Source organism: Vanderwaltozyma polyspora, genomic scaffold (assembly GCF_000150035.1).
Source record: "Vanderwaltozyma polyspora DSM 70294 KpolScaffold1010 genomic scaffold, whole genome shotgun sequence".
NCBI classification, from domain to species: domain Eukaryota; kingdom Fungi; phylum Ascomycota; class Saccharomycetes; order Saccharomycetales; family Saccharomycetaceae; genus Vanderwaltozyma; species Vanderwaltozyma polyspora.
This window is the reverse complement of record NW_001834676.1, coordinates 70,672-90,773: the sequence shown is the minus strand read 5'-3', so window position 1 is coordinate 90,773 and position 20,102 is coordinate 70,672. Positions and strand designations below refer to the sequence as shown.

Genomic DNA, 20,102 nt, shown 5'->3' with positions numbered 1-20,102 from the left:
TGAACAAGTTCGAGTTTAAATATATACTAAATTCTTAAATATTCGAAATTGATATCTTCCTTATATTAACAAGAATAAGGCAGAATACGACTGGGATCAAGAGAGCAAACAGACAAACAGATAAACAAGCAAGTAGTATACTATAACAGAAGTACCTAATTTATAAATGGAAGAGGATAAGGTTGGTGTTCAGTTGAGCTATGACGAGTTGGTTGATCATATCGTTAACAATAAGCCTGTGCCCAACGTTAAGGTAATCCCAAATATCACACATGATGAATCTGAAATATCTAAATCAGAGTTGAAACCTAGAGGTAAGCCCTGGGATACAACTGAGTCCAAAACTCAAGTACGTGCCTCTGATAAGAGTAGTGTTGAAATTGAGGGATCTGATGGGAAACAAGAGATTAAGGTTACTGAAGGGTCAGAAGATATTGAGAACTATGAAGAGTACTTCAAGTTGGAAGAAGACCTGGCAACATCAGGAAATGGGATCAAAAGGTGATGAACTGCATTAGTAGAGGTTGGGACAGTATAGAATAGAGAAAGAATGGAACAATTTATACAGTACACATCCTGAATTTTGACAATGAATGAAATGAAATAAACTGGGAAATAAATGTCATACTTTTCAAAATAAATTTCCATAATAATATAATATATTCAAGTGACAGTAAGTAATGATCAGGTATAGAATAGTCTATCGTATAGTTTAAATCTAGCAAATGCTATTTACAGTATTACGTATTTTATCAGAAATAATTCTTAGCGTATTAGAAATATTAAATAGATAGAAACGAATGTATCCAATCAACAAATATACATTATATATTATGTTCCCTGTAGTGAATTCGTCTGATATTGTTGTTGATCTGAGATATTCACTCTTATAGTATTACTCTTACTTGAACAATTTTTGCTTCTACTACTAAGATTCCGTGAACTTTTATAAAAGCTAATATTAAGAGCTAACTCATCACCTTTCTTTAAAAACTGACGAACACATAGATAAAGGCAAGGAAAGACAACAATACATTTACTGAGTTGGTAATCGTTTTAATATATTAGAGATGAATAATATACTTATGGATGAAAATTTCAAGAAGAGCACCATAGTCATTGATGGTCAGAAGAAATCGGTTGGTGATATTTTAAAAGATGCTAAAGAATCATTGACATTTGAAGAATGGAGTAAGTTTCTGATCCTTAACGAAACCGTTATATTTGTTGAAAATGTCTGTCACTTCATGACAGATTTGATATATATATCGTATCATTTATCAAACAGTGAGGTCATCAATGAAAAGGAAAAGAATCAACTTGATATTACTCAAGAAAAATTTAAGAAACAGGTAAAGGAGTTGCAAGAAAAATTAAGTAAAGTCATATTTGGATCTGACATAGGCACTCTACAAAATTCAAATCATTTTAAAAAATTAGTAGATAAGAAGTTCATTAAGGAACTTTTCATTAACACAAGAATAATTTCTACTATTTGTCAAAATGATTCGAAAGAACTCTCTTTACAAATACATAACAGCTTAATGGGACTATTTAACTTGTACAATTTCATGAAGAAACTAAGGTCCCAAAATAAAGCACATGTAACCAAAGCACAATTAGATGTTTTGACCAATGCATTGAGCAACGACATGATTCCGTGTTGGAATGCCCAACTTGATCTATTAAATAGGTTCACATTCAACAGACTAATAGAGAACAAATCAGTAATAAAAGAGTATACAGAAAAAACAAATAACACTAATGTAGATGTAACATCTGGAGAAGGTTTTAAAAGCTACATCAATTGGTTACAAGATACAATAATCGGTGTTGGCAGTCATCAAAGCAAATGAAGAATATCCAATTCCTTCAATCTTGCCAAAGGAAAATATCAATAAACAACATACAATTGCATTAACTGGTTATATCATACACATATAGTACAACTAGATTAGTATCTTTATACCAACATTTCCATATTTATAGAGTCTTATATATATCATCACCATAGCAATAGAATCCGAAACTAGTTAAATATAAAACGGTCCAAGATTTAAATTCGATTCGAACAATGAATATAACAGTTTCGAAGGTTAAGATGAGTAGTTGTTGAACAGTTTAAAGGTAAGAAGATTTGAATATATAACTGTTAGCTAAGAGAGTATGTCTGATATATTACAAGAAGTAGGAAAGAAACTAGTTTTCCCAATCGATTTCCAAGCTCAAAAGGAAGTATCGAAGAAGTTAACTGTTATACTTTCAGTAGGTGTTCTATTCACTTCTATATATGGTTATATAACACAATCTCTTTTTAACTTGTTGGTGGCTTATGGTGTGATTATACTAGTGGCTAGTTTGGTGATTGTACCTGCCTATCCATCTTATAATAAGCATAAATTGCAATGGGTTACACCAAAAGTCGTTCAATAATGGAATCAGGTACTATTATCACTTCTCTAATGGAAGTGCAGCTTATTGGAGATAGGAATGGCATATACACACACACATAGATATACACACATATATATATACTCATATAGGTAGAGTTCTAAATAAAATCTAAATAATTAATCTCGTATATCTTCTTTTTGATATTTCTGAATTATAATCCTTTAACCTTCACTCCTTTAATATCATTTTAAAATGGGATCAGTGAAACCCATGCTCTTTCTAGAAACAGTTCTGAACGATTGATAGCTTTATTTGTCTTAAGACATATATGAAGGTATATCATATTCTTTTTATTTAATATGGTTGAAGATAAATATTACCTGGGGTTCGATCTATCTACCCAACAGCTAAAATGTTTAGCAATAGATCAAAATCTAAATATCATTCATGCTGAAACAGTTCAATTTGATAAAGAATTGCCTAAATATAACACTCACAATGGTGTCTACATCAATGGAAATGTTGTCGATTGTCCAGTTGGTCTTTGGGTTGATGCTATTGATTTGATATTTCAAAAGTTTCACGAATCTGGATTTGATTTGAAGAAAGTTGAAGCCATGTCAGGATCCTGTCAACAACATGGCTCTGTATTTTGGTCTCATGAATCTGAAAGCTTGTTGAATAGCTTGGATGTATCCAAGGGTTCTTTATCTCAGCAACTTGTACCATTGGCTTTCAGCAGACAAAACGCCCCTAATTGGCAAGACCATAGTACTTCATTACAATGTAATGAGCTTGAAGCTTCAGTTGATGGGATGGAAGAACTGTGTGAAATAACAGGTTCAAGAGCTCATTATAGATTTACTGGACCTCAAATTCTTAAAATTGCAGAGGCAGAACCTGATAATTATTCAAATACCAGAACGATATCTTTAGTTTCAAGTTTTGTTCATTCTATATTATGTGGTAAATTATTACCATTGGAAGAGGCTGATGCATGTGGTATGAATTTATATGACATCAAGAATCACAACTTTGACCAACGTCTATTAAATGTGATTGATAGTAAAATCAATCAAAAAAATTGCACCGATTTATATTCAAAATTAATGGGGAATCCATTACAAATTAATAAGAACCCTATAAGCTTAGGAAATATTTCTAAATATTTTGTCCAAAAGTATGATATTAACCCAAATTGTTCAATTTTCTCATTTACAGGTGACAATTTAGCAACTATTTGTTCTTTGCCATTAAAAGAGAATGATGTTCTAGTTTCATTAGGAACAAGTACAACTGTTCTGTTAGTTACTTCAAAATACCACCCTTCCCCAAATTATCACTTATTTATCCATCCAACTATTCCAAATCATTTTATGGGTATGATTTGCTATTCCAATGGATCTCTGGCAAGAGAAAAGATTCGTGACGCAATTAATGATAATGACACAGGCGACTGGGAAGCTTTTAATAAAGAGGTATGCACTGAAGGAAATTCCAATGCTGATGAAATTGGTGTGTATTTCCCTATAAGTGAGATTGTTCCAAATGTTGAGGCAGTATGCAAAAGAGCCAAGTTCAATATTAAAACTGGTGACATCGAAAAATATGTCGATTCTTTCAAGAACGATCCAAAAAATATAGTTGAATCACAAGCTTTATCTTGTCGTGTCAGACTGACACCTTTATTATCAGATGGTGAAAATGTAGTAAATGATAGTTCTAATGAGAAAGTAAAATTTGATTTTGAGAACTTATCACTACTTGAATACAAAAAAGTTAGACCCTCGAGGGTCTTCTTTGTTGGAGGAGCTTCTAAAAATGATGCCATAGTTGATAAATATGCCGAAGTACTAGGTGCCAAAGAGGGAAATTATAGATTCTCAAATACTTCTAATTCATGTGCTTTAGGTGGATGCTATAAGGCAATATGGTCAAAGACACAAGAAATGGGACAAATTCCAATCCCATTTGTTGATTTCCTGAATGAAAAGTTTAATTGGGATAATATTGAAAAGCTGCCAATTACTAGTAAAAAAGATTGGGAAAATTTCTATTACAAGATCAAGCCGTTGAGCCAACTGGAATGCTCTTTGATGAAAGAATGAGGACTGAACTTCTAAAATTATCATGTAAATAAATTATTATAATTGATCCTATCTTATATTCAACCAGAAGTCTTAAATATTTATTTTTATTTAGCTTTTTTTATTTCTATTTATGAGATAATTAAAAACTTATTTTGATCGTACTTTGGGTTATTATTAGTTAAATGTTCGGGATACTAATAAATAATTCGATAAAAGTTTGCAATTCGTCAATGCCACATCTTTTTGGTATAACATGGAAACAATGTCAGAGTTAAAGCAACATAAATATCCAATCAAATGAGTTTTAGTTATACATATATACATATGATACAGGATGGCTTAATAATCTGAGTCATCATCACCTTCACCATCTTCATCAGAGTCGGATCTGTTGTCCAATTCTTTACTTTCCAACAAAGCTTGTAATTCAGCATCCTCAGTGGCAGTAACAGCCTTTGGTGGCATAGTGATGTTACAGACACCATCATACTTAGTAATGATAGAGTTAATCTTTTCAATAGCAGTTTCTAATAATTCGATACCTTGTTGTTTATCTAAAGCTTGAGTAGTAATGACATATAATGGGGCAGCGACCAATTTGACTTTAATTTGCATTTGTTCGGTAGACATAGCTTCAGCAGCCTTTAAAGCTTCCTTGATCGCATCAATACCTTCATAACCGAAACATGAGACTTCAACATCGGCTCTGATCTTGACGGCTTGTGGAGTCAATCTTTTAGATATATACAATTTCAATTCTTCAAAGACATCCTTTGATGGTGGTTCAATACCATCCCAAACAGAATCGTCAATAATTGAAATCTTGAAGGCTTCATAAGCATGGCCATACTTTCGACTTAATGGCCAAGCAATGCTCTTGTACAAATCTTCTAATGGAATTTGGAATTTTTCAGCACAAAATCTCAAAATGGAGTGAACTGTCTTAGATTTTTGATATTTTTCTTCACACTTGATAATATCTTCAGAAGAAACACGACGTTTTGATAAATCAATGTAACCTTTTTCCTTATCAACACGAAGAACAACAACAACATCGTTCTTACCAACACGGATCAACTTTTGAATGGACCTTATACGTCTACGAGACAATTCACTCAGTAGAATCATACCTTCAATGTTATCATATTCTAATAACTTGACATAGGCACCCATTTCAGCAATTTGCTGAACATTGACCATGACAATATCATCAACCTCAGGGTATTTGTTCTCGTAAAATCTACAATGGGAAGTTGACATTATGACAAATAATTATATTAACAATAATAACAACTACTAATACTGTTAGATTGTTCCACACTGCACCTAATAGCAATACAATTACAATAATCAATTAATAATATCATCATATCTAGTTTTAACGTAAGACCTTCTTATAAAGTTCATATCTTCTTGGGTTCTTCAAAATTTTTGACGGAAAAAATTTTTTTTTGGGCTTAAATGTTCACCAAGTGCGGGTAACTGGATTGTTCCCATAAATGACAGGTTGGTCAGTAAAAGAATTACAGATCAAGTATAAAAAGAGCACTGTCTGTTGAGTTATAATTGGGATCGGTTTCCAATTATAATGATTTGATCAGTTTATTGGATTTTAGGATACTCAATTGTATGGGTTCCCTTTTTCTATTTTAGTTTTAGGCTTCTATTGGACCTTCTGAATTGGGAAGGGGAACCGAACATGGTCTTGATCAAGAAAGACAGTGGGGGAAATTTGATATTAACACAAGAATGAATGGTATGTTCGTTTGTTTGTTTTGAAAATATGTTATTTAATATTAATTTAACTGTATCTTATTTATACTAATATTATATAATTGTTTCATAAAATGCTGATTTTCATCTCAGTAGTATTTCTAATTTTAATGTTCTATATGGTCCATGAAGTAACTGATATGTACTTACTTCAGTAATGCAAAGAAGAAGAAAACATGATAGTTAAATGTTTTTTTAACACCAGATCTTGACAAATCTAACGAAGAATGAGCTGTTTTTTCAATGCCAACTCTTCCATTTTTTTTTCTTCCCTCAATAATTCTAAATCGATGTCTCTTTTACCTGAGTCCAAATCAATTTCATTATATGGAGTGAAAAGTCTCCAATTCTTGAAATAAAATTTGTGGCCAACATAGCATGCAAGCAAGATAGGTAATGATAGATAACCCTCAAAGAATGTGGTTGCATTAGCTTGCGAGCTACCAACTGGGAATAATGATGTCCAGAATGCTGCAATTAATACTAAAAATAGGATAATACAACCATACCATGAACCATAGACACCGACTTGGGATAGATATGGCATTTCTTCAAGGGATCTGCCTTGAATATCCATTGCACGACGGAATCTAATATGTGAAATATTGATACCCATCCAACAGAAAATAGTAGACAACCCAGATAAGGCACTTAACCAAGTGAAAACTTCAGCTTGCTTATCACTAGCTGCTACAAAAGATATTAAACCAAAGAATAATGTAACTAAGGTAGCATTGATTGGTCTACCCTTCTTATCAATTCTACCTAATTGTTTTGGTAAGTTACCAATTATAGCCATCGAAACCATATATCTGGAACAAGCATAAACTGCACTGTTGGCCACGGATAAAACAGCAATTAAAATAATAGCATTCATCAAAGATGGTAAACCCTTGATACCACCATTTTCAATAGCAATAACTAATGGGGATGAAGCAACATCTACTGAACTTGAACCATTTAATAATCTTGGATCATCATATGGAACTAAGCAACCAATCAAAGTCAAAATAGTTACATATGATGCAGTGATCAACCAAAAAGTTCTCTTTGCAGCAACAGGAATGGTTTTTCTTGGGTCTATACTTTCTGCAGCAGATACCGCAATCATCTCAATACCAGAATAAGAAAATGCAGCTGTAACAAAAACAGAACATAAACCTTTGAATTGTGAACCGGCAGTATGACCAACAAATGCACCAGGATCGTGCCAATACTTACCACCAATGTAACCACCAACTGGGCCACCACCACAGGATAAGACAATACCTAAAATGGTGAAACCAATGATAGCTAATATCTTGATGAAAGATAATACGAATTCGGTTTCACCAAAAGATTTAACATCTAACATATTTAACAACCCAATTACGGTATAAAAGATGGAAACCCAGGCGTCTGAATTAATCTTGTCATTCCAGTATCTGATAGTGATGGAAGCAGCAACTAATTCCAATGGTAATAATACTAACCATTGAACCAAATAATTTAAATTAATAGAGAAGGCGATAGAAGGATCGATGAATCTAGTCATATAAACACTAAACCCACCAACAACTGGGTATGCAGCAGCCAATTCACCTAATGAGTTAATGACTGTGAAAAGAGCGGTACTAACGATAACCCAGCCAATGACTAAAGATGCAGGACCACCAGTATTCAAAGAAGCACCAGAGTTAACAAATAAACCTGTACCGATGGCACCACCGACAGCTAAAGTTAACAAGTGTCTAATATTCAAATCTTTATTCAGATTAGAACCGTCGATATCTTCTTTTGAAAGCATATTGCTATCATTTGGATTACTGGTGCCATTAATATTTTTAGTGGCACCAGAAGAAGTTGTCTGAATCATTACATTATCCTCTTTCAATGAGTTTGAACGTTTTTCAGTGATAAAACTTGAGTTCATCTCTATACTATTATTCCCACCAGACAAAGAGGAGCCTTGTGGAGTGGCAGTTCTAAACCCATCTCTCACCTCTGCCCAATACTCTTTGTTAAATATTGATGGCATGTTTGTTTTAATATATATATCTGTGCTATATTTTATTATCTAAAGTATTCCAGTTTCTAAATTATTGTCCAATAAATAAAATTCCCTATTGTTCCTAATATATTTAATAAGTCAGTTTTTTCCTTTTCCTACAATTAACGACAATGGATGGAGATGAGGAAAAATCACAGATCTAATTGCCAGCACACCTACTGATACAGAATTGTTCAAATAGAGTACTTCTGAGATGCCAATTCCACTTTTAAAATCCATCAAACTTAGTCTTACCTTTTAAATAATCCAGTCTAACTTCTTCGAAACTTGATCGAATTCCTTCTTATTAATATTTCAAATTTTCCAAAGAATGCTAAAAAGAAACGCAGGTCTTTCTTGTATTTTCTTTTAGCTGTGGCTTGCCTGTTTCCAGATCGGGAACGGATCTGGTACCAAATATACCCGGTTAGGTATCCGATTCCCTACTTAGGAAACTCGCATGTGACTCACATCCCGAACTCAAAAAAACGGAATAGAAAATTTTGTGCATATTGTGAGCATGTGGTAGCGCTGCAATTATGTCTCATCGATTATACTAACAAGAAGCATACCTTCCTATCACAATTATAGATAAAAGCAGAATAAGAATATAATAGAATAAAATAAAAAGACTCGAAATAATCAGACAGAAAGCAAGAGTCGAATCAATTTAGCTTACTATATAAACCTCAAACTGAAACTATTTCAATGGGTTTAATTATGCTTTCAATTAACTAGTTGATTTTGATAGAGTCAAATTTTCATGCATTGGAGCTCTTTTGTAATTACTAGATGCAATTTAAAAAAAAAGAGGGCCTCTACATTGCATAAGTCACCCAATAAGATAACTAGTGCATTGAATTGATTTGTACTTCCAGTAGTTTTAATTGGAAGTATTATTGTATTGTCTTGCGTTTTTGTTTCTCGATCATGTGTATGTATCGCTATCTTCTTGCAGCTTCTTTCTATATTAAGAAGTTTTTCAAATTTTTTAAAGTTCAGCCTCATTTTTGTTTCGATTCTGACTGGATACCAATTAACATCTGTGTCTTTAGCAATTTTGCTTTGCCTTGTTTCATTCAGTTCGAAAGAATTATTATCTCTTGAATTAAGTTCTTCTTGTTAGGGCAACCTTTTCGGTGTTGCTAGGGGTGCTAATATAATAATATGAAAGGTGGATTGTTAAAGATATCATCTGGATTGTCTACGTATATTGTACCTGATAGGGAAGGAGGGTGGATAATGACGAATGATTTTTTCTGTGGTATTTTTTAATTTCAACATAATTTTTTTTTAAATTCCTAGTACCTAATAGGTATTATAATTATTCTTAACCCATTGAGTATACCGATACCAGGCTGATTCAATTCATTTAAATCATACCGGGATTCTATATTCCATTCATTATTAAATAAGGTATTCTTGAACTATTAAAACCATCTATTTTTAGTATTCCACTGATAATATTGTCAATTAACCAAGATTTCATTTGGATGAAAAAGGTCAATTCTACCAGAGCTTTTGCTTATTCAATATTTTATATAAGGGAGAGAAGGTAGTGTCATCAAATGCATGGATAAGGGTTCGATTTGAGGTTTAAGGTCGTATTATTCTTGAATAAAAAAAGTTATCGTCAAGAAATAGCGTCATCAATAAATTATGATCATTGAAAAATCAATTTTAATATCTGGTTTGATTTCGTATGCAGCAAGTACAATCACTACTTGTAATCCGTTGCATGACAAGCATTGTCCTAAAAATAATGCTTTGTCTGCCTCTTTCTCTGAAGAATTCTTAGTAGAGTCTAAATGGTTCAGCAACAACGGAAATCCAGGAAACATCACTTATGATGAAAGTGGTTTAGGTATTTCTTTGACCAAAAGATTTGATAACCCAAGTCTGAAATCAAATTTTTATTTCATGTATGGTAAATTTGAAGCTATAATTAAGGCTGCTCCAGGAACTGGTATCGTATCTTCAATTTTTTTACAAAGTGATTGTTTAGATGAAATTGATATCGAATGGCTAGGTGGTGATAAAAATGAAGTTCAATCCAATTTCTTCTCAAAGGGTGTTACCACAACCTATAATAGAGGTATGTTTCACCCGGTTAATGACAGCGTTTCCGCTTTTCATAATTATACCTTAGATTGGCAACAGGACAAAACTCAATGGTATATTGATGGGACTTTAGTCAGAACCTTGAATTCTGATGACTCAGAAGGTTATCCACAAACCCCAATGTCTTTATACATTGGTATTTGGGCTGGCGGTGATCCTTCGAACCAGCCTGGTGTTATTGAATGGGCTGGCGGTGAAACAAATTATAATGATGTTCCTTTTACCATGTACCTTAAAAAATTAGTGGTTACTGATTATTCAACTGGTTCAGAATACATGTATGCTGATAAATCTGGATCAGCCAAATCCATTAAAGCAAAAGATGGTTTAATTAATGGTAGATATGCTGAGGCACAGATCGAATTTGCCAAATTGGTGTATACTGACGCTGAAACAACTTCAGGAACATATAGTTCGCTGAATGAAACTAAAACAACCACCAAAAATACTTCTTCCTCAACCTCATCTGACACCAGTTCCAGTTCAATCAAAAGTAAGTACGCAAATGGCAGTCCTATCTTAGTCACTGAATCATTAGTATCTTCATTGATGTATTCTGCAACCACCTTATTGTTGGCATTTGTTCACTAGTGATAGTTTTTTGTCTTATATTCTTTGGCTTCTTCTCACTTAATTTATATGATTCAGTTTTTTTGTAAATGTCATAGAATGTAATATTCTTTTTTTTTCACTAGACTAGACTATCCATGAAGTACACTAACGGTGTAAATATCAGAACTTCACTTGTATGTATTATTCAATAAATTTCTACCTATATAATAAATAATGTTACTTTGGTTGTTGTGATGAAACAACACATTTATTTACGTTTAGCCAATAACGTTAATATTTAATAATTTTGTTTTTATTGCAAAATTAGATGTCAATGTTACCTATGGAAAAAATATATGTTACTAGGAACAAGATGTAAAAATAATAATAGAACAATAAAACTTAAGAACTCAAAACTAATTATGAGGAAGGCACTATAAAGTGTAGAAAAATTAATAGTATTTCCATTGATTAGAAGCATTCTACAAATCATATTGATATATTTAATTTAATACAAATATCTCACAAATTTCTGCCTATTGTTTGGAGGTATAATTCATTAGGATAAGATATATTTTATGTGTCGGATATTTTGTAATTTCATAATTAGAAGAATGAGAGGTATTGAAAGAAAAATAGGAAAAATATATTTCTAGAACATAAATATGGTAATGTTGGCTTTATTCGATAATGGATATTGAAAAATTCCAAGATTATTTTTGGAGTTACAATAACATAACGATCGATTTTGTATTTTTGAAGTGATTCTTAAAGTAAATAGAGCACATTGCCCCAATTAAACGTTATGCTAATTAGTAAATAAAAATAACTGATGACAGATGAAACAATATAATTAAATTACAATCTGTGAGAATAGGGTAAGCCACTAATTAAATATTAAAAGAAAACAGATGTGTTTGAATTTCAAACAACTATATAGCGATTATGTTAGATATAAATTCCAGTACTCTTATCACCATAATCAATAGAAAAAACCACTGCAAGTTCAACAACTTATCTTGAGAATTCATCAAAATTTCTCGTGTTAGTTATATAGTATAGATGAGTGAGAATTTTTTCCTTGTCGTTTTTAGACAATAACAGATCTTAAATAAATTAAAATGTGAATATTTAGCCTCTATTTATAATCCAAATATTTTGATAGAAGTTTTCATGTCATCGAGATCATTAGGAACTGGCGGGCGGCCATAATTACTAATATTGAATATAACTTGTAGCGGTGTAGACACTACATGTATCCATATGAGGGTATGTAATTATTAAACAAAATTTGGCTTCGAATAAAAACAACTAATTTTTTTCCATAATTTATGACTCTTTAGGGATTTTCTAGAAGAAGATAAAAAATATTTCAAGATTTAAATCACAACATTTATATGAAGGCATATACTTCAATTTTTGTTATATAGTTGATGATTACATGATCCCTCATGCAATCCTTCTTTAATTTAGTATTATCAAGCTTGTCTCTTTTTTCTATATCTAAACTCTACAGTAGTATATATTTTTACCATATCGGGACCTTGACTTAGTTGACCTTTTTATATGTTTCTGCCTTGATCCATTTGCAACTACTTTCAGTATTTCATGTCACCCAGGTTGTCTCATTCGTTAATCATAGCCGCTCTGTTAGTTGGGGTTGCTATCCAACATCCGCTCTCCTCCAGGTTCGATCCTCTCTTTATCTGAGACTTCTGTAGTTTCGTTTTCTTTTCTAAGTATGATGCTTTTAACTGTTTCAAATTCGTCTGGTTTCATAACCATACTCAATCGTGACGCCGGTACCTTTATGTGGAGTGTGAGATGGTGAAGTCGAAATCTGCCAGGAAATCTAATTGTCTTGCTATTCTGCCTATTGGTTGTTTCTTTGATTGTAGTATCAGAAGGGCAGAGTGGTCGGTTCGTGATTCAAAATGTCTGCCATGTAGTATATACCTAAAATAGGATAAAACTCCGACAGTAGCTTGTAGCTCTAGATTAGAAACTGTGTAGTTATGGTGAGCTTTCTGTAAGAACTTTGAGTAGTATCCTACGATTCCTATTACTTCGTTGTGATTGCTGACTTTTTCTAAGACTCCGCCATATCACTTAGTGGAAGCGTCGGTTGTTAAGCGGTATAGTTCGAAGAGATCTTCCTTCAGCAGCATAAAGTTTCGGTGTTGCTCTTCGAGCCAGTATGTTTCGGGTTTGGTTATAAATTGGTTAATGGGTAGTAACTTTGATGAGCAATGATGAATGAATTTCCGATAGAGATTTATTTGGACTAAAAAGGGAATGTGCCTCATTCTTTGCTTTTGGTTCGGGAAACTCTCTGATTGCTTCGATCTTACTCCGTTTGGGTAGTATTGAGTCCAGTTCATGGCCTTAGAAGGTTACTTTACTCTGGAAAAAAATGACATTTTTGTTCGTTGGCAATAAGTCCCTCCTTCTTCAGTCAATGTAGTACCTGGTCTTTGTGTCGATAGTGTTGTTTTTTCTTTGAGAATGCGAGGATATCATCTAAGTAGACAGCTACTAATTCTAAGTCACCTAGAATTGAATTCATGTATCTACAAAATATTGATGGTTCGCTTGTCACGCCCCTAGTAGGTCTTTAATAATATCCTTTAATGACGTCATTTCCTTTGGTGCTACCCTGTATGGCTTTGCGTTGGATGATCGCGAGTGTGGCATTAACTCTATTGGGTGTTCTAAATTTCTAGTTCAACATTTAATATTTTAATTTCTTCTTTTCTTTTCTATATATTTTATGTTCATGATACATATATTATAAATGTTTATGTCTTATGTAATCTATCTTAACCTTTAAAGACCTAGGCTACATAACACTTATCGTTCTGGGATATGGGATTACCAGGAAAAGGTATAACTTGACCGTCAGCATCAGGATATGGGTCGTACTGATACGCCCATGCTGTCCCTGACGAGATGCCAGCATTGTGGTTGTAGTCCCACACCTCATACGAGAACGCGTGCCAGTCCATGTCAATTTCACAGCTTAATTGATGGTCTAAGGTACCATAGTCCCCTCCTGTGTTAATATCAGCAATGCTGTCCGACTCCGATTTATATTGGTGAAATTGTAAACCACCACTGCTAAAGTTCTCTAAGTTGAAGTTCTCGTCTCTCTTAGCGGTTTGAATGAGTGGATGAGTATCAGTGATAACAAACGTATGGTGGGTAGAGTTCAGTGTCAGCGACGTCATATGGACAATAGGGTGAATAGCTGACCGGACTGCAAAAACTGGATGGCCACTATGCTCATTAAAGACTGGATCCCCATTTATATGGTGAATCGTAGCTACCTGCAGGCCCTGAGCTAACGCCAGTGACTTCGCCATCGCTGTTACTGATTCCGAGACTCCTAGCCCTTCATCCCGTTTGAAACCGGGTATGTGAACACCTGAATTTCTTAGCGATGTCCCTATGGCCACATAAGCAGATCCTACGCCGTATGCCGTGGCTCCAAGTGTTATCCCTGTGTCTAGCGCTCCTATAACACAGTCTGCACTTGAACCAGTGCCCCCTTTCGACCAATCCCGACATGAACTGATGGTAGACTTGAAACTCCATCCCCACTCAAATATCTTCCACGCTGTTAGTGCGAACCACACGTACGGGTTGCGAGGCCTTACAATTCTACGTGCCTTATTTTCCAAGGTTGTTACGTTCAATTCAGTCCCGTAGAATTCACTAATAGTGTAACCCGTGAGATATGGCTCTAGAGACACAGCGGTATCCGAGCCTTCCCTCTTCACTAAGTCTTCAGGCACGAATGTTGCGGGTGTCTCTTCTGTTGTTGTCGTATAAGAATCCCTCCCATATTTCGTATTCATTAAAAAACCTGCAGAGGCGATTAGTATCGCTCCAAACAGTGCAAGAACCATCAGAGCAACTATTCTCCGTGCCTTACGTTGCATGGCCTTACTTGCTTTATGTGGGCGCAGATCTGAATCCAACAGGTTGTAGTTATCCTCGGCTGAAGGCACATCAGTTGGGTTAGATCGGGTACCAGAGCGAGACATAGTTGGGATGGTATAGACAAATTATACCTTAGCAACCTGTAAAACTGTTACTCTTCTATATCATTATATAAAGAGATTAACTAGAGGGTGGGAATAGATTTACTAAGATATAAAACTATCCCTTTATATACCTTACAAATTTCATCTAATAAAATTGGTTGCCGATTTGCTGGTTGTTGGTTGCATCTGTCGACCCCCATAATCCAACACTTTACCCATATTTTCTTCTTCTTTCTTGTTGTATTATTTCAAGGTTAGTTCGTTCGAACCTTGATAATGTCGAGATATGATTCGTTACAACAAAGTTGTGTCGTATTATCAATAGTGCTATTAAACGAATTTATTGTATATTATTGTTTGTTTAGTATCTTAACTTTTACATGAAAGATCATTCGACAACATTATTAATTAACAGTATATTTACTTTACCTTACAGATCTCCACATTAAGATCCTATTGGATAAACGCAGAGCAGCCTTTATTCTAACGTATAAAAAACTGACTATACGACTAAATAATAATTAAAACTTACCATATACTGGCCAAATCATACACCTGTCATTACCCACGTTGTATCATTTATTAATTGTAACCGCTATTTTAGTTGGGGTTACTATCAGGCTTAATAGGGTTGAAATATGAAACATTAGCTTTTCATCATAAATGTTGTTATAAATCCCTCAAAGTGACAGTTCATGTAGAGAATTATGTTGTAGTTTTTCTACCGAATCGTTCATAGAAATAGATTCTTTATTTATTTCCAAGGACATTCTTAATAAGTTGATATTGATCCGGTGTATTAAAGTATTGTATTGTTTCAACATAGTTTAATACGAATGGATTGTAAGATCTATGACACCAGATAATAAGTGTTATTATCGTTCATACTTATAAAGAATAATAGTAATTACTATTTGAAACAGTTGTATAGTATTGTATATTATTTACTTACTTTGTACATTAGAAGAAGGGATATAGAACTCTTTAATTAATAAATATACTTATTAACAGTACTAATCTACCACCAAATAGACGAATAGAATAAATACCATAACAGCATTTATTCGACGTACAATTATTAGATATCTACAACTAAAGAATTCACAACAAAGAATACAGGTTGATATCACGTGTTACCTCATAATTCTGACACAGAGATCTTTATATACGTCGCGGCAGCCATTGATTAGCGTCATTATAGCATCCACATGCATAATAATATTCACATGTAATGTAAATCCTTTCATCTTAATCTTGTCACTTTGTACTTAACGCTTAATCAATGCAACGGAATGTATTGATTTGCAAATCATTCTATACAAAATATTGGGGGCATGAAATATTTCTTTTATTAACGGAGGAAACTCCAATTAGTATATAAAGCGACACTGTCACAACGCATATGATATTTGCTATCATAACAAAATATGTCATTTTTAAGTTTAATCAAGAATTATTAAATAAAATTAGCAATAAGAATAATACAGTTAATAGGTATATCGTCACAATACAAAATAATCATTTTGTATTGTGATAGTAGCTGTGTAACATGTTCTCCAGGAGCATTTTGAGCAGAAACCTGGTTTGGCCTGTGCAACATTCCCAATTTATGCAGTGATATACATTGTTAAATTTCCTAGTTCTAACAGTGTCGAAATTATCCTGTTTATGTTGTATAGCAAATCAATGTTGTTCGTCTTTTTGTGGTTTTATGTTTTTGTATTTTTCTGATTTAGGAATGTTACGATTGACGTAAGTTATCAATTTAGCGAAAGTGTCCACCTTATTGTGTTTGGGTTTCTTTACTATGGGTAATTGTGATCCAACAAGAGTGTTTATCTTGTTGAATGTAAGTTTAAAGGTCTACATGCCTTTAATGTCGATAGCAAATTGTATAATATTTTTCATAAAGGTAGCCAGAGCTTCTCCATTCTTTGGTTGTTTTGAAACCAAGTCTTCAAACCTATTGTTTTCGTCATGTTCGAAGTCAAAGAATGAAAATAAAGCTATTATGCATTCTCTCCAAGCCAATGTATCTCCTCGAGAATCCCGTGTTAAGTCTAGAGCATGTCTGCGACAATTCATTGATAGGTAAAGATCCCAATCTTCGTATTGGACTCTTTTGTTAATTAGCGATTGTTGTATGTTAAGCAATTGTTGTGTGACATCGTTGTCGACCACATTTTCGATAAGGTTAGCTGCATTGATTTGTAAGTTTACATCAGCCAATACTTTCCCACAAGTTTGTAGTAATAAAGGAGTTGGGTTTGTGATGAGATGTGGACAAAATTTTCTGATCTTCTTTACTGTTTCGATCTCAGCTTTTGCCTTCTTTGTATTGTAGTGGCTCTAGTGTGAATTTCCTCTAACTTCTGAAATGTAGTTTTCAATGGCCACAAAGTGTTGTTCTAAATAGTTTTCAAGGTATTGTGGGAGTTGTTCGCTCAGGTCTTTTTTTAATTGCGACATTTCGTTGTCTCCTTCTTTGTAATAATTTTATATGTTTGTTTGTCCTTCTTCTTTTAATTTCTTTTCAATGTTAGTTTCTTCTTCTTCTATTTCAATTTGTTCTTTTTTCATCTTTTCAAAACTTCCTGCCAAGTTCATTACCATTTCCTTTAATGTAGCAAAGTCTGCCTAAGCTATTGATGGCAGTAAATATCTCACCATGAGATTTTTCTTGCAGAACTCTCGATTGTCTAACTGGTTTCTCTAATCTTTTAAAATTATACTCTCCTTCCTTTTCACTCATTTTCTTTCCTTGTTTTTTCTTACATCTTGGAATGTTGAATCAGTTGTATTATTCACTCCTATAGTGATGATGTGATTTACAAAATAATTATTTTGTGTTGTTTCGGCCTGGAATATATTTATTAGAAATAGTTTCCAATAGGCCAACGACGTATTGTAACGATATATCTATTAACTGTATTATTCTTATTGCTAGTTTTATTTAATAATTCTTGATTAAAATGACAATGATGATATCTTTTGTGATAATAGTAAATATTATAGCGATGTGACAGTGTCGCTTTATATACTAATTGGAGTGTCCTTGGTTAATAAAAGAAATATTTCATGCCCCACTATTTTGTATTGAATGATTTGCAAATCAATACAAAAGCTTAAATGTGACACACAGCAGAAAGGCTTAGATTACAAAATGTTTTGTTGTATTATTTAATAAGGACATTCTAATAGTTTGTTAAGGTTCTTAGGAAGTTGCTTACGATCAGGGTTATTAGGGCTAACATATGAAACATTGAAATGTTTCATGTAAGTTGGTTGCACCCAACTTACAACGACAGTCCGTGTTATATAAAGGGCATAGTATAGATTTTGTATATTAGATAGAGGTTCCATTTAGAAGGAACAATTAGTGTCTGAATGGTAAGAACTATAAGCTTTAATTGAGAGTAGATGTACGTCAATTAGGGATCTTGACCTATTACTGAGGTCAGTGAGTGGTAACTCGCTCATCCTCTTGTAACAGAGTAGTCTATATAACATAAATAGTTTTATATATCGGAACTGAAAATTTGTTCCTTTTATATATTAGAGAAATCGATACATTCACCTTGTACGAAAAACAGCAATAGTGACATAAACTTTATCCTCGAGTATCCAGGTTAAAGTCACAACAGTTAGAGATTTAGAGAACAATTAAGTGTATTGTTTGGTCCGGAATATTAAATATTAATGTATTAAGTATTTATCTAGGGAAACAAGCCGTAGAAGTGAATACTTAATGTCAGAATTATGAGGTAACACGTGATATATACGTATTACGACATTATTCATATAGGATAAAGAAATGTTACTTTACACGAAAGTGTTATTTCTGACGTTAAAACTTTTCCAACACTTTATATAAGAAATGACAAGATCTTAATTGACACTTGTCATGTTAATTATATTCCCATGTGTATATTATATACTTTAATACACCGGGATCAATATCAACTTATTAAGAATGTCCTTGGAAATAAATAAAGAATCTATTACTATGAATGATTCGGTAGAAAAACCACAACATAATTCTCTACATGGCTTCCCCGCCAGGACTTCATTCAAAGAAGATTTGATACCCAAATTTACTGGAAACAGTAACGTTAAATTACTATTCAAGATACAAGAAAGTACTTGAAGAAGAATTAACAAAATATTCTTGTTACTTCAAAACGAGGAAATTATCTAGAAGTAACAAGATATTAAGGATAAAATCTCATATCTGAGAAAATACATAAAGACGAAAGTCTATTATTATTATCCGAAATAAAGTGAAAATAGTCTATCTATTGCCACTTTACAGGGAGATACTGGATATAAACTCGAAAGAGCTTATAAATTCCTGATTAATTACATTATACAAATCAAGGATCCAAAGTGGATAAAACCCCTTGGTTTAATTCAAATAACCTTATTCTAAAAAATGTGATTAATAAAAACAAACAGTCCGGTAACAAAACAGTCAGAGTTGTAACAAACTCGACTAAAAGGTCAACCTGATTACCATAATAAGGAAGACAAAAAATCTAGTTCATGATGACGATATAGATATGGCATAAATCATAGATAATAGAGTAAAATGATGAATAATCTTCACAGGAGGTGAAGTATAGAGCGAAATGAGAAATTATACAACAAGTAATCGATTGCTAATAGCAAATTTCGAGTTAACGTGCCACTGACTCTAGAAAAACCGTTTAAACAGCGTATTAATATTACTAATAAGCAGGACAACAGATAGGTTTATTACAAACTGAGGCAGACGGTAAAAAGGACCCTCTCACACCCACGCGACAAATTCAGCCGTTTTTAGATTGACGAGATAAGGCAGAAGGTAAGACCTATACTCATATCTCAGGCATGATAAGCAACAAGGTTTCAAAGATGAGCAAGAGGCAGGATGTAAGACCTACACTCACACCTTAAGTATGATAAGCAACAAGGTTTCAACGATGAGCAAGAGGCAGAATGTAAGACCTACACTCACACCTTAAGCATGATAATCAACAAGGTTTCAAAGACGAGCAAGAGGCAGAATGTAAGACCTTCACTCGCACCTTAAGCATGATAATCAACAAGGTTCCAAAG

General features: G+C 33.3%; 8 protein-coding genes and 1 pseudogene across 8 annotated transcripts; 5 read left to right on the top strand and 4 right to left on the bottom strand.

Moving 5' to 3' along the window:
• Window positions 1-166: 166 nt before the first annotated feature.
• On the top strand, window positions 167-505 carry Kpol_1010p37 (uncharacterized protein; the record flags this gene model as incomplete). Its single annotated transcript, XM_001645729.1, has 1 exon — window positions 167-505. The coding sequence occupies one exon, from the start codon at window positions 167-169 to the stop codon at window positions 503-505; it is 339 nt and encodes a 112-aa protein (XP_001645779.1).
• Window positions 506-1,070: 565 nt separating this feature from the next.
• On the top strand, window positions 1,071-1,856 carry CAL4 (Cal4p; the record flags this gene model as incomplete). Its single annotated transcript, XM_001645728.1, has 1 exon — window positions 1,071-1,856. One exon carries the CDS (start codon window positions 1,071-1,073, stop codon window positions 1,854-1,856), a length of 786 nt encoding a protein of 261 aa, XP_001645778.1.
• Window positions 1,857-2,166: 310 nt separating this feature from the next.
• Window positions 2,167-2,433, top strand: SPC1 (signal peptidase complex subunit SPC1; the record flags this gene model as incomplete). Its single annotated transcript, XM_001645727.1, has 1 exon — window positions 2,167-2,433. The coding sequence occupies one exon, from the start codon at window positions 2,167-2,169 to the stop codon at window positions 2,431-2,433; it is 267 nt and encodes an 88-aa protein (XP_001645777.1).
• A 320-nt stretch (window positions 2,434-2,753) lies between these two features.
• Window positions 2,754-4,502, top strand: XKS1 (xylulokinase; the record flags this gene model as incomplete). The annotated part of the gene is made up of 1 exon (XM_001645726.1): window positions 2,754-4,502. One exon carries the CDS (start codon window positions 2,754-2,756, stop codon window positions 4,500-4,502), a length of 1,749 nt encoding a protein of 582 aa, XP_001645776.1.
• A 321-nt stretch (window positions 4,503-4,823) lies between these two features.
• On the bottom strand, window positions 4,824-5,744 carry SUI2 (translation initiation factor eIF2 subunit alpha; the record flags this gene model as incomplete). Its single annotated transcript, XM_001645725.1, has 1 exon — window positions 4,824-5,744. The coding sequence occupies one exon, from the start codon at window positions 5,742-5,744 to the stop codon at window positions 4,824-4,826; it is 921 nt and encodes a 306-aa protein (XP_001645775.1).
• A 730-nt stretch (window positions 5,745-6,474) lies between these two features.
• HIP1 (histidine permease) lies at window positions 6,475-8,274 on the bottom strand (the record flags this gene model as incomplete). The annotated part of the gene is made up of 1 exon (XM_001645724.1): window positions 6,475-8,274. One exon carries the CDS (start codon window positions 8,272-8,274, stop codon window positions 6,475-6,477), a length of 1,800 nt encoding a protein of 599 aa, XP_001645774.1.
• A 1,671-nt stretch (window positions 8,275-9,945) lies between these two features.
• On the top strand, window positions 9,946-10,998 carry Kpol_1010p31 (glycoside hydrolase family 16 protein; the record flags this gene model as incomplete). The annotated part of the gene is made up of 1 exon (XM_001645723.1): window positions 9,946-10,998. One exon carries the CDS (start codon window positions 9,946-9,948, stop codon window positions 10,996-10,998), a length of 1,053 nt encoding a protein of 350 aa, XP_001645773.1.
• Window positions 10,999-12,776: 1,778 nt separating this feature from the next.
• On the bottom strand, window positions 12,777-13,525 carry Kpol_1010p30pseudo (annotated as a pseudogene).
• Window positions 13,526-13,793: 268 nt separating this feature from the next.
• On the bottom strand, window positions 13,794-15,005 carry Kpol_1010p29 (uncharacterized protein; the record flags this gene model as incomplete). Its single annotated transcript, XM_001645722.1, has 1 exon — window positions 13,794-15,005. The coding sequence occupies one exon, from the start codon at window positions 15,003-15,005 to the stop codon at window positions 13,794-13,796; it is 1,212 nt and encodes a 403-aa protein (XP_001645772.1).
• Between the last annotated feature and the right edge of the window lie 5,097 nt (window positions 15,006-20,102).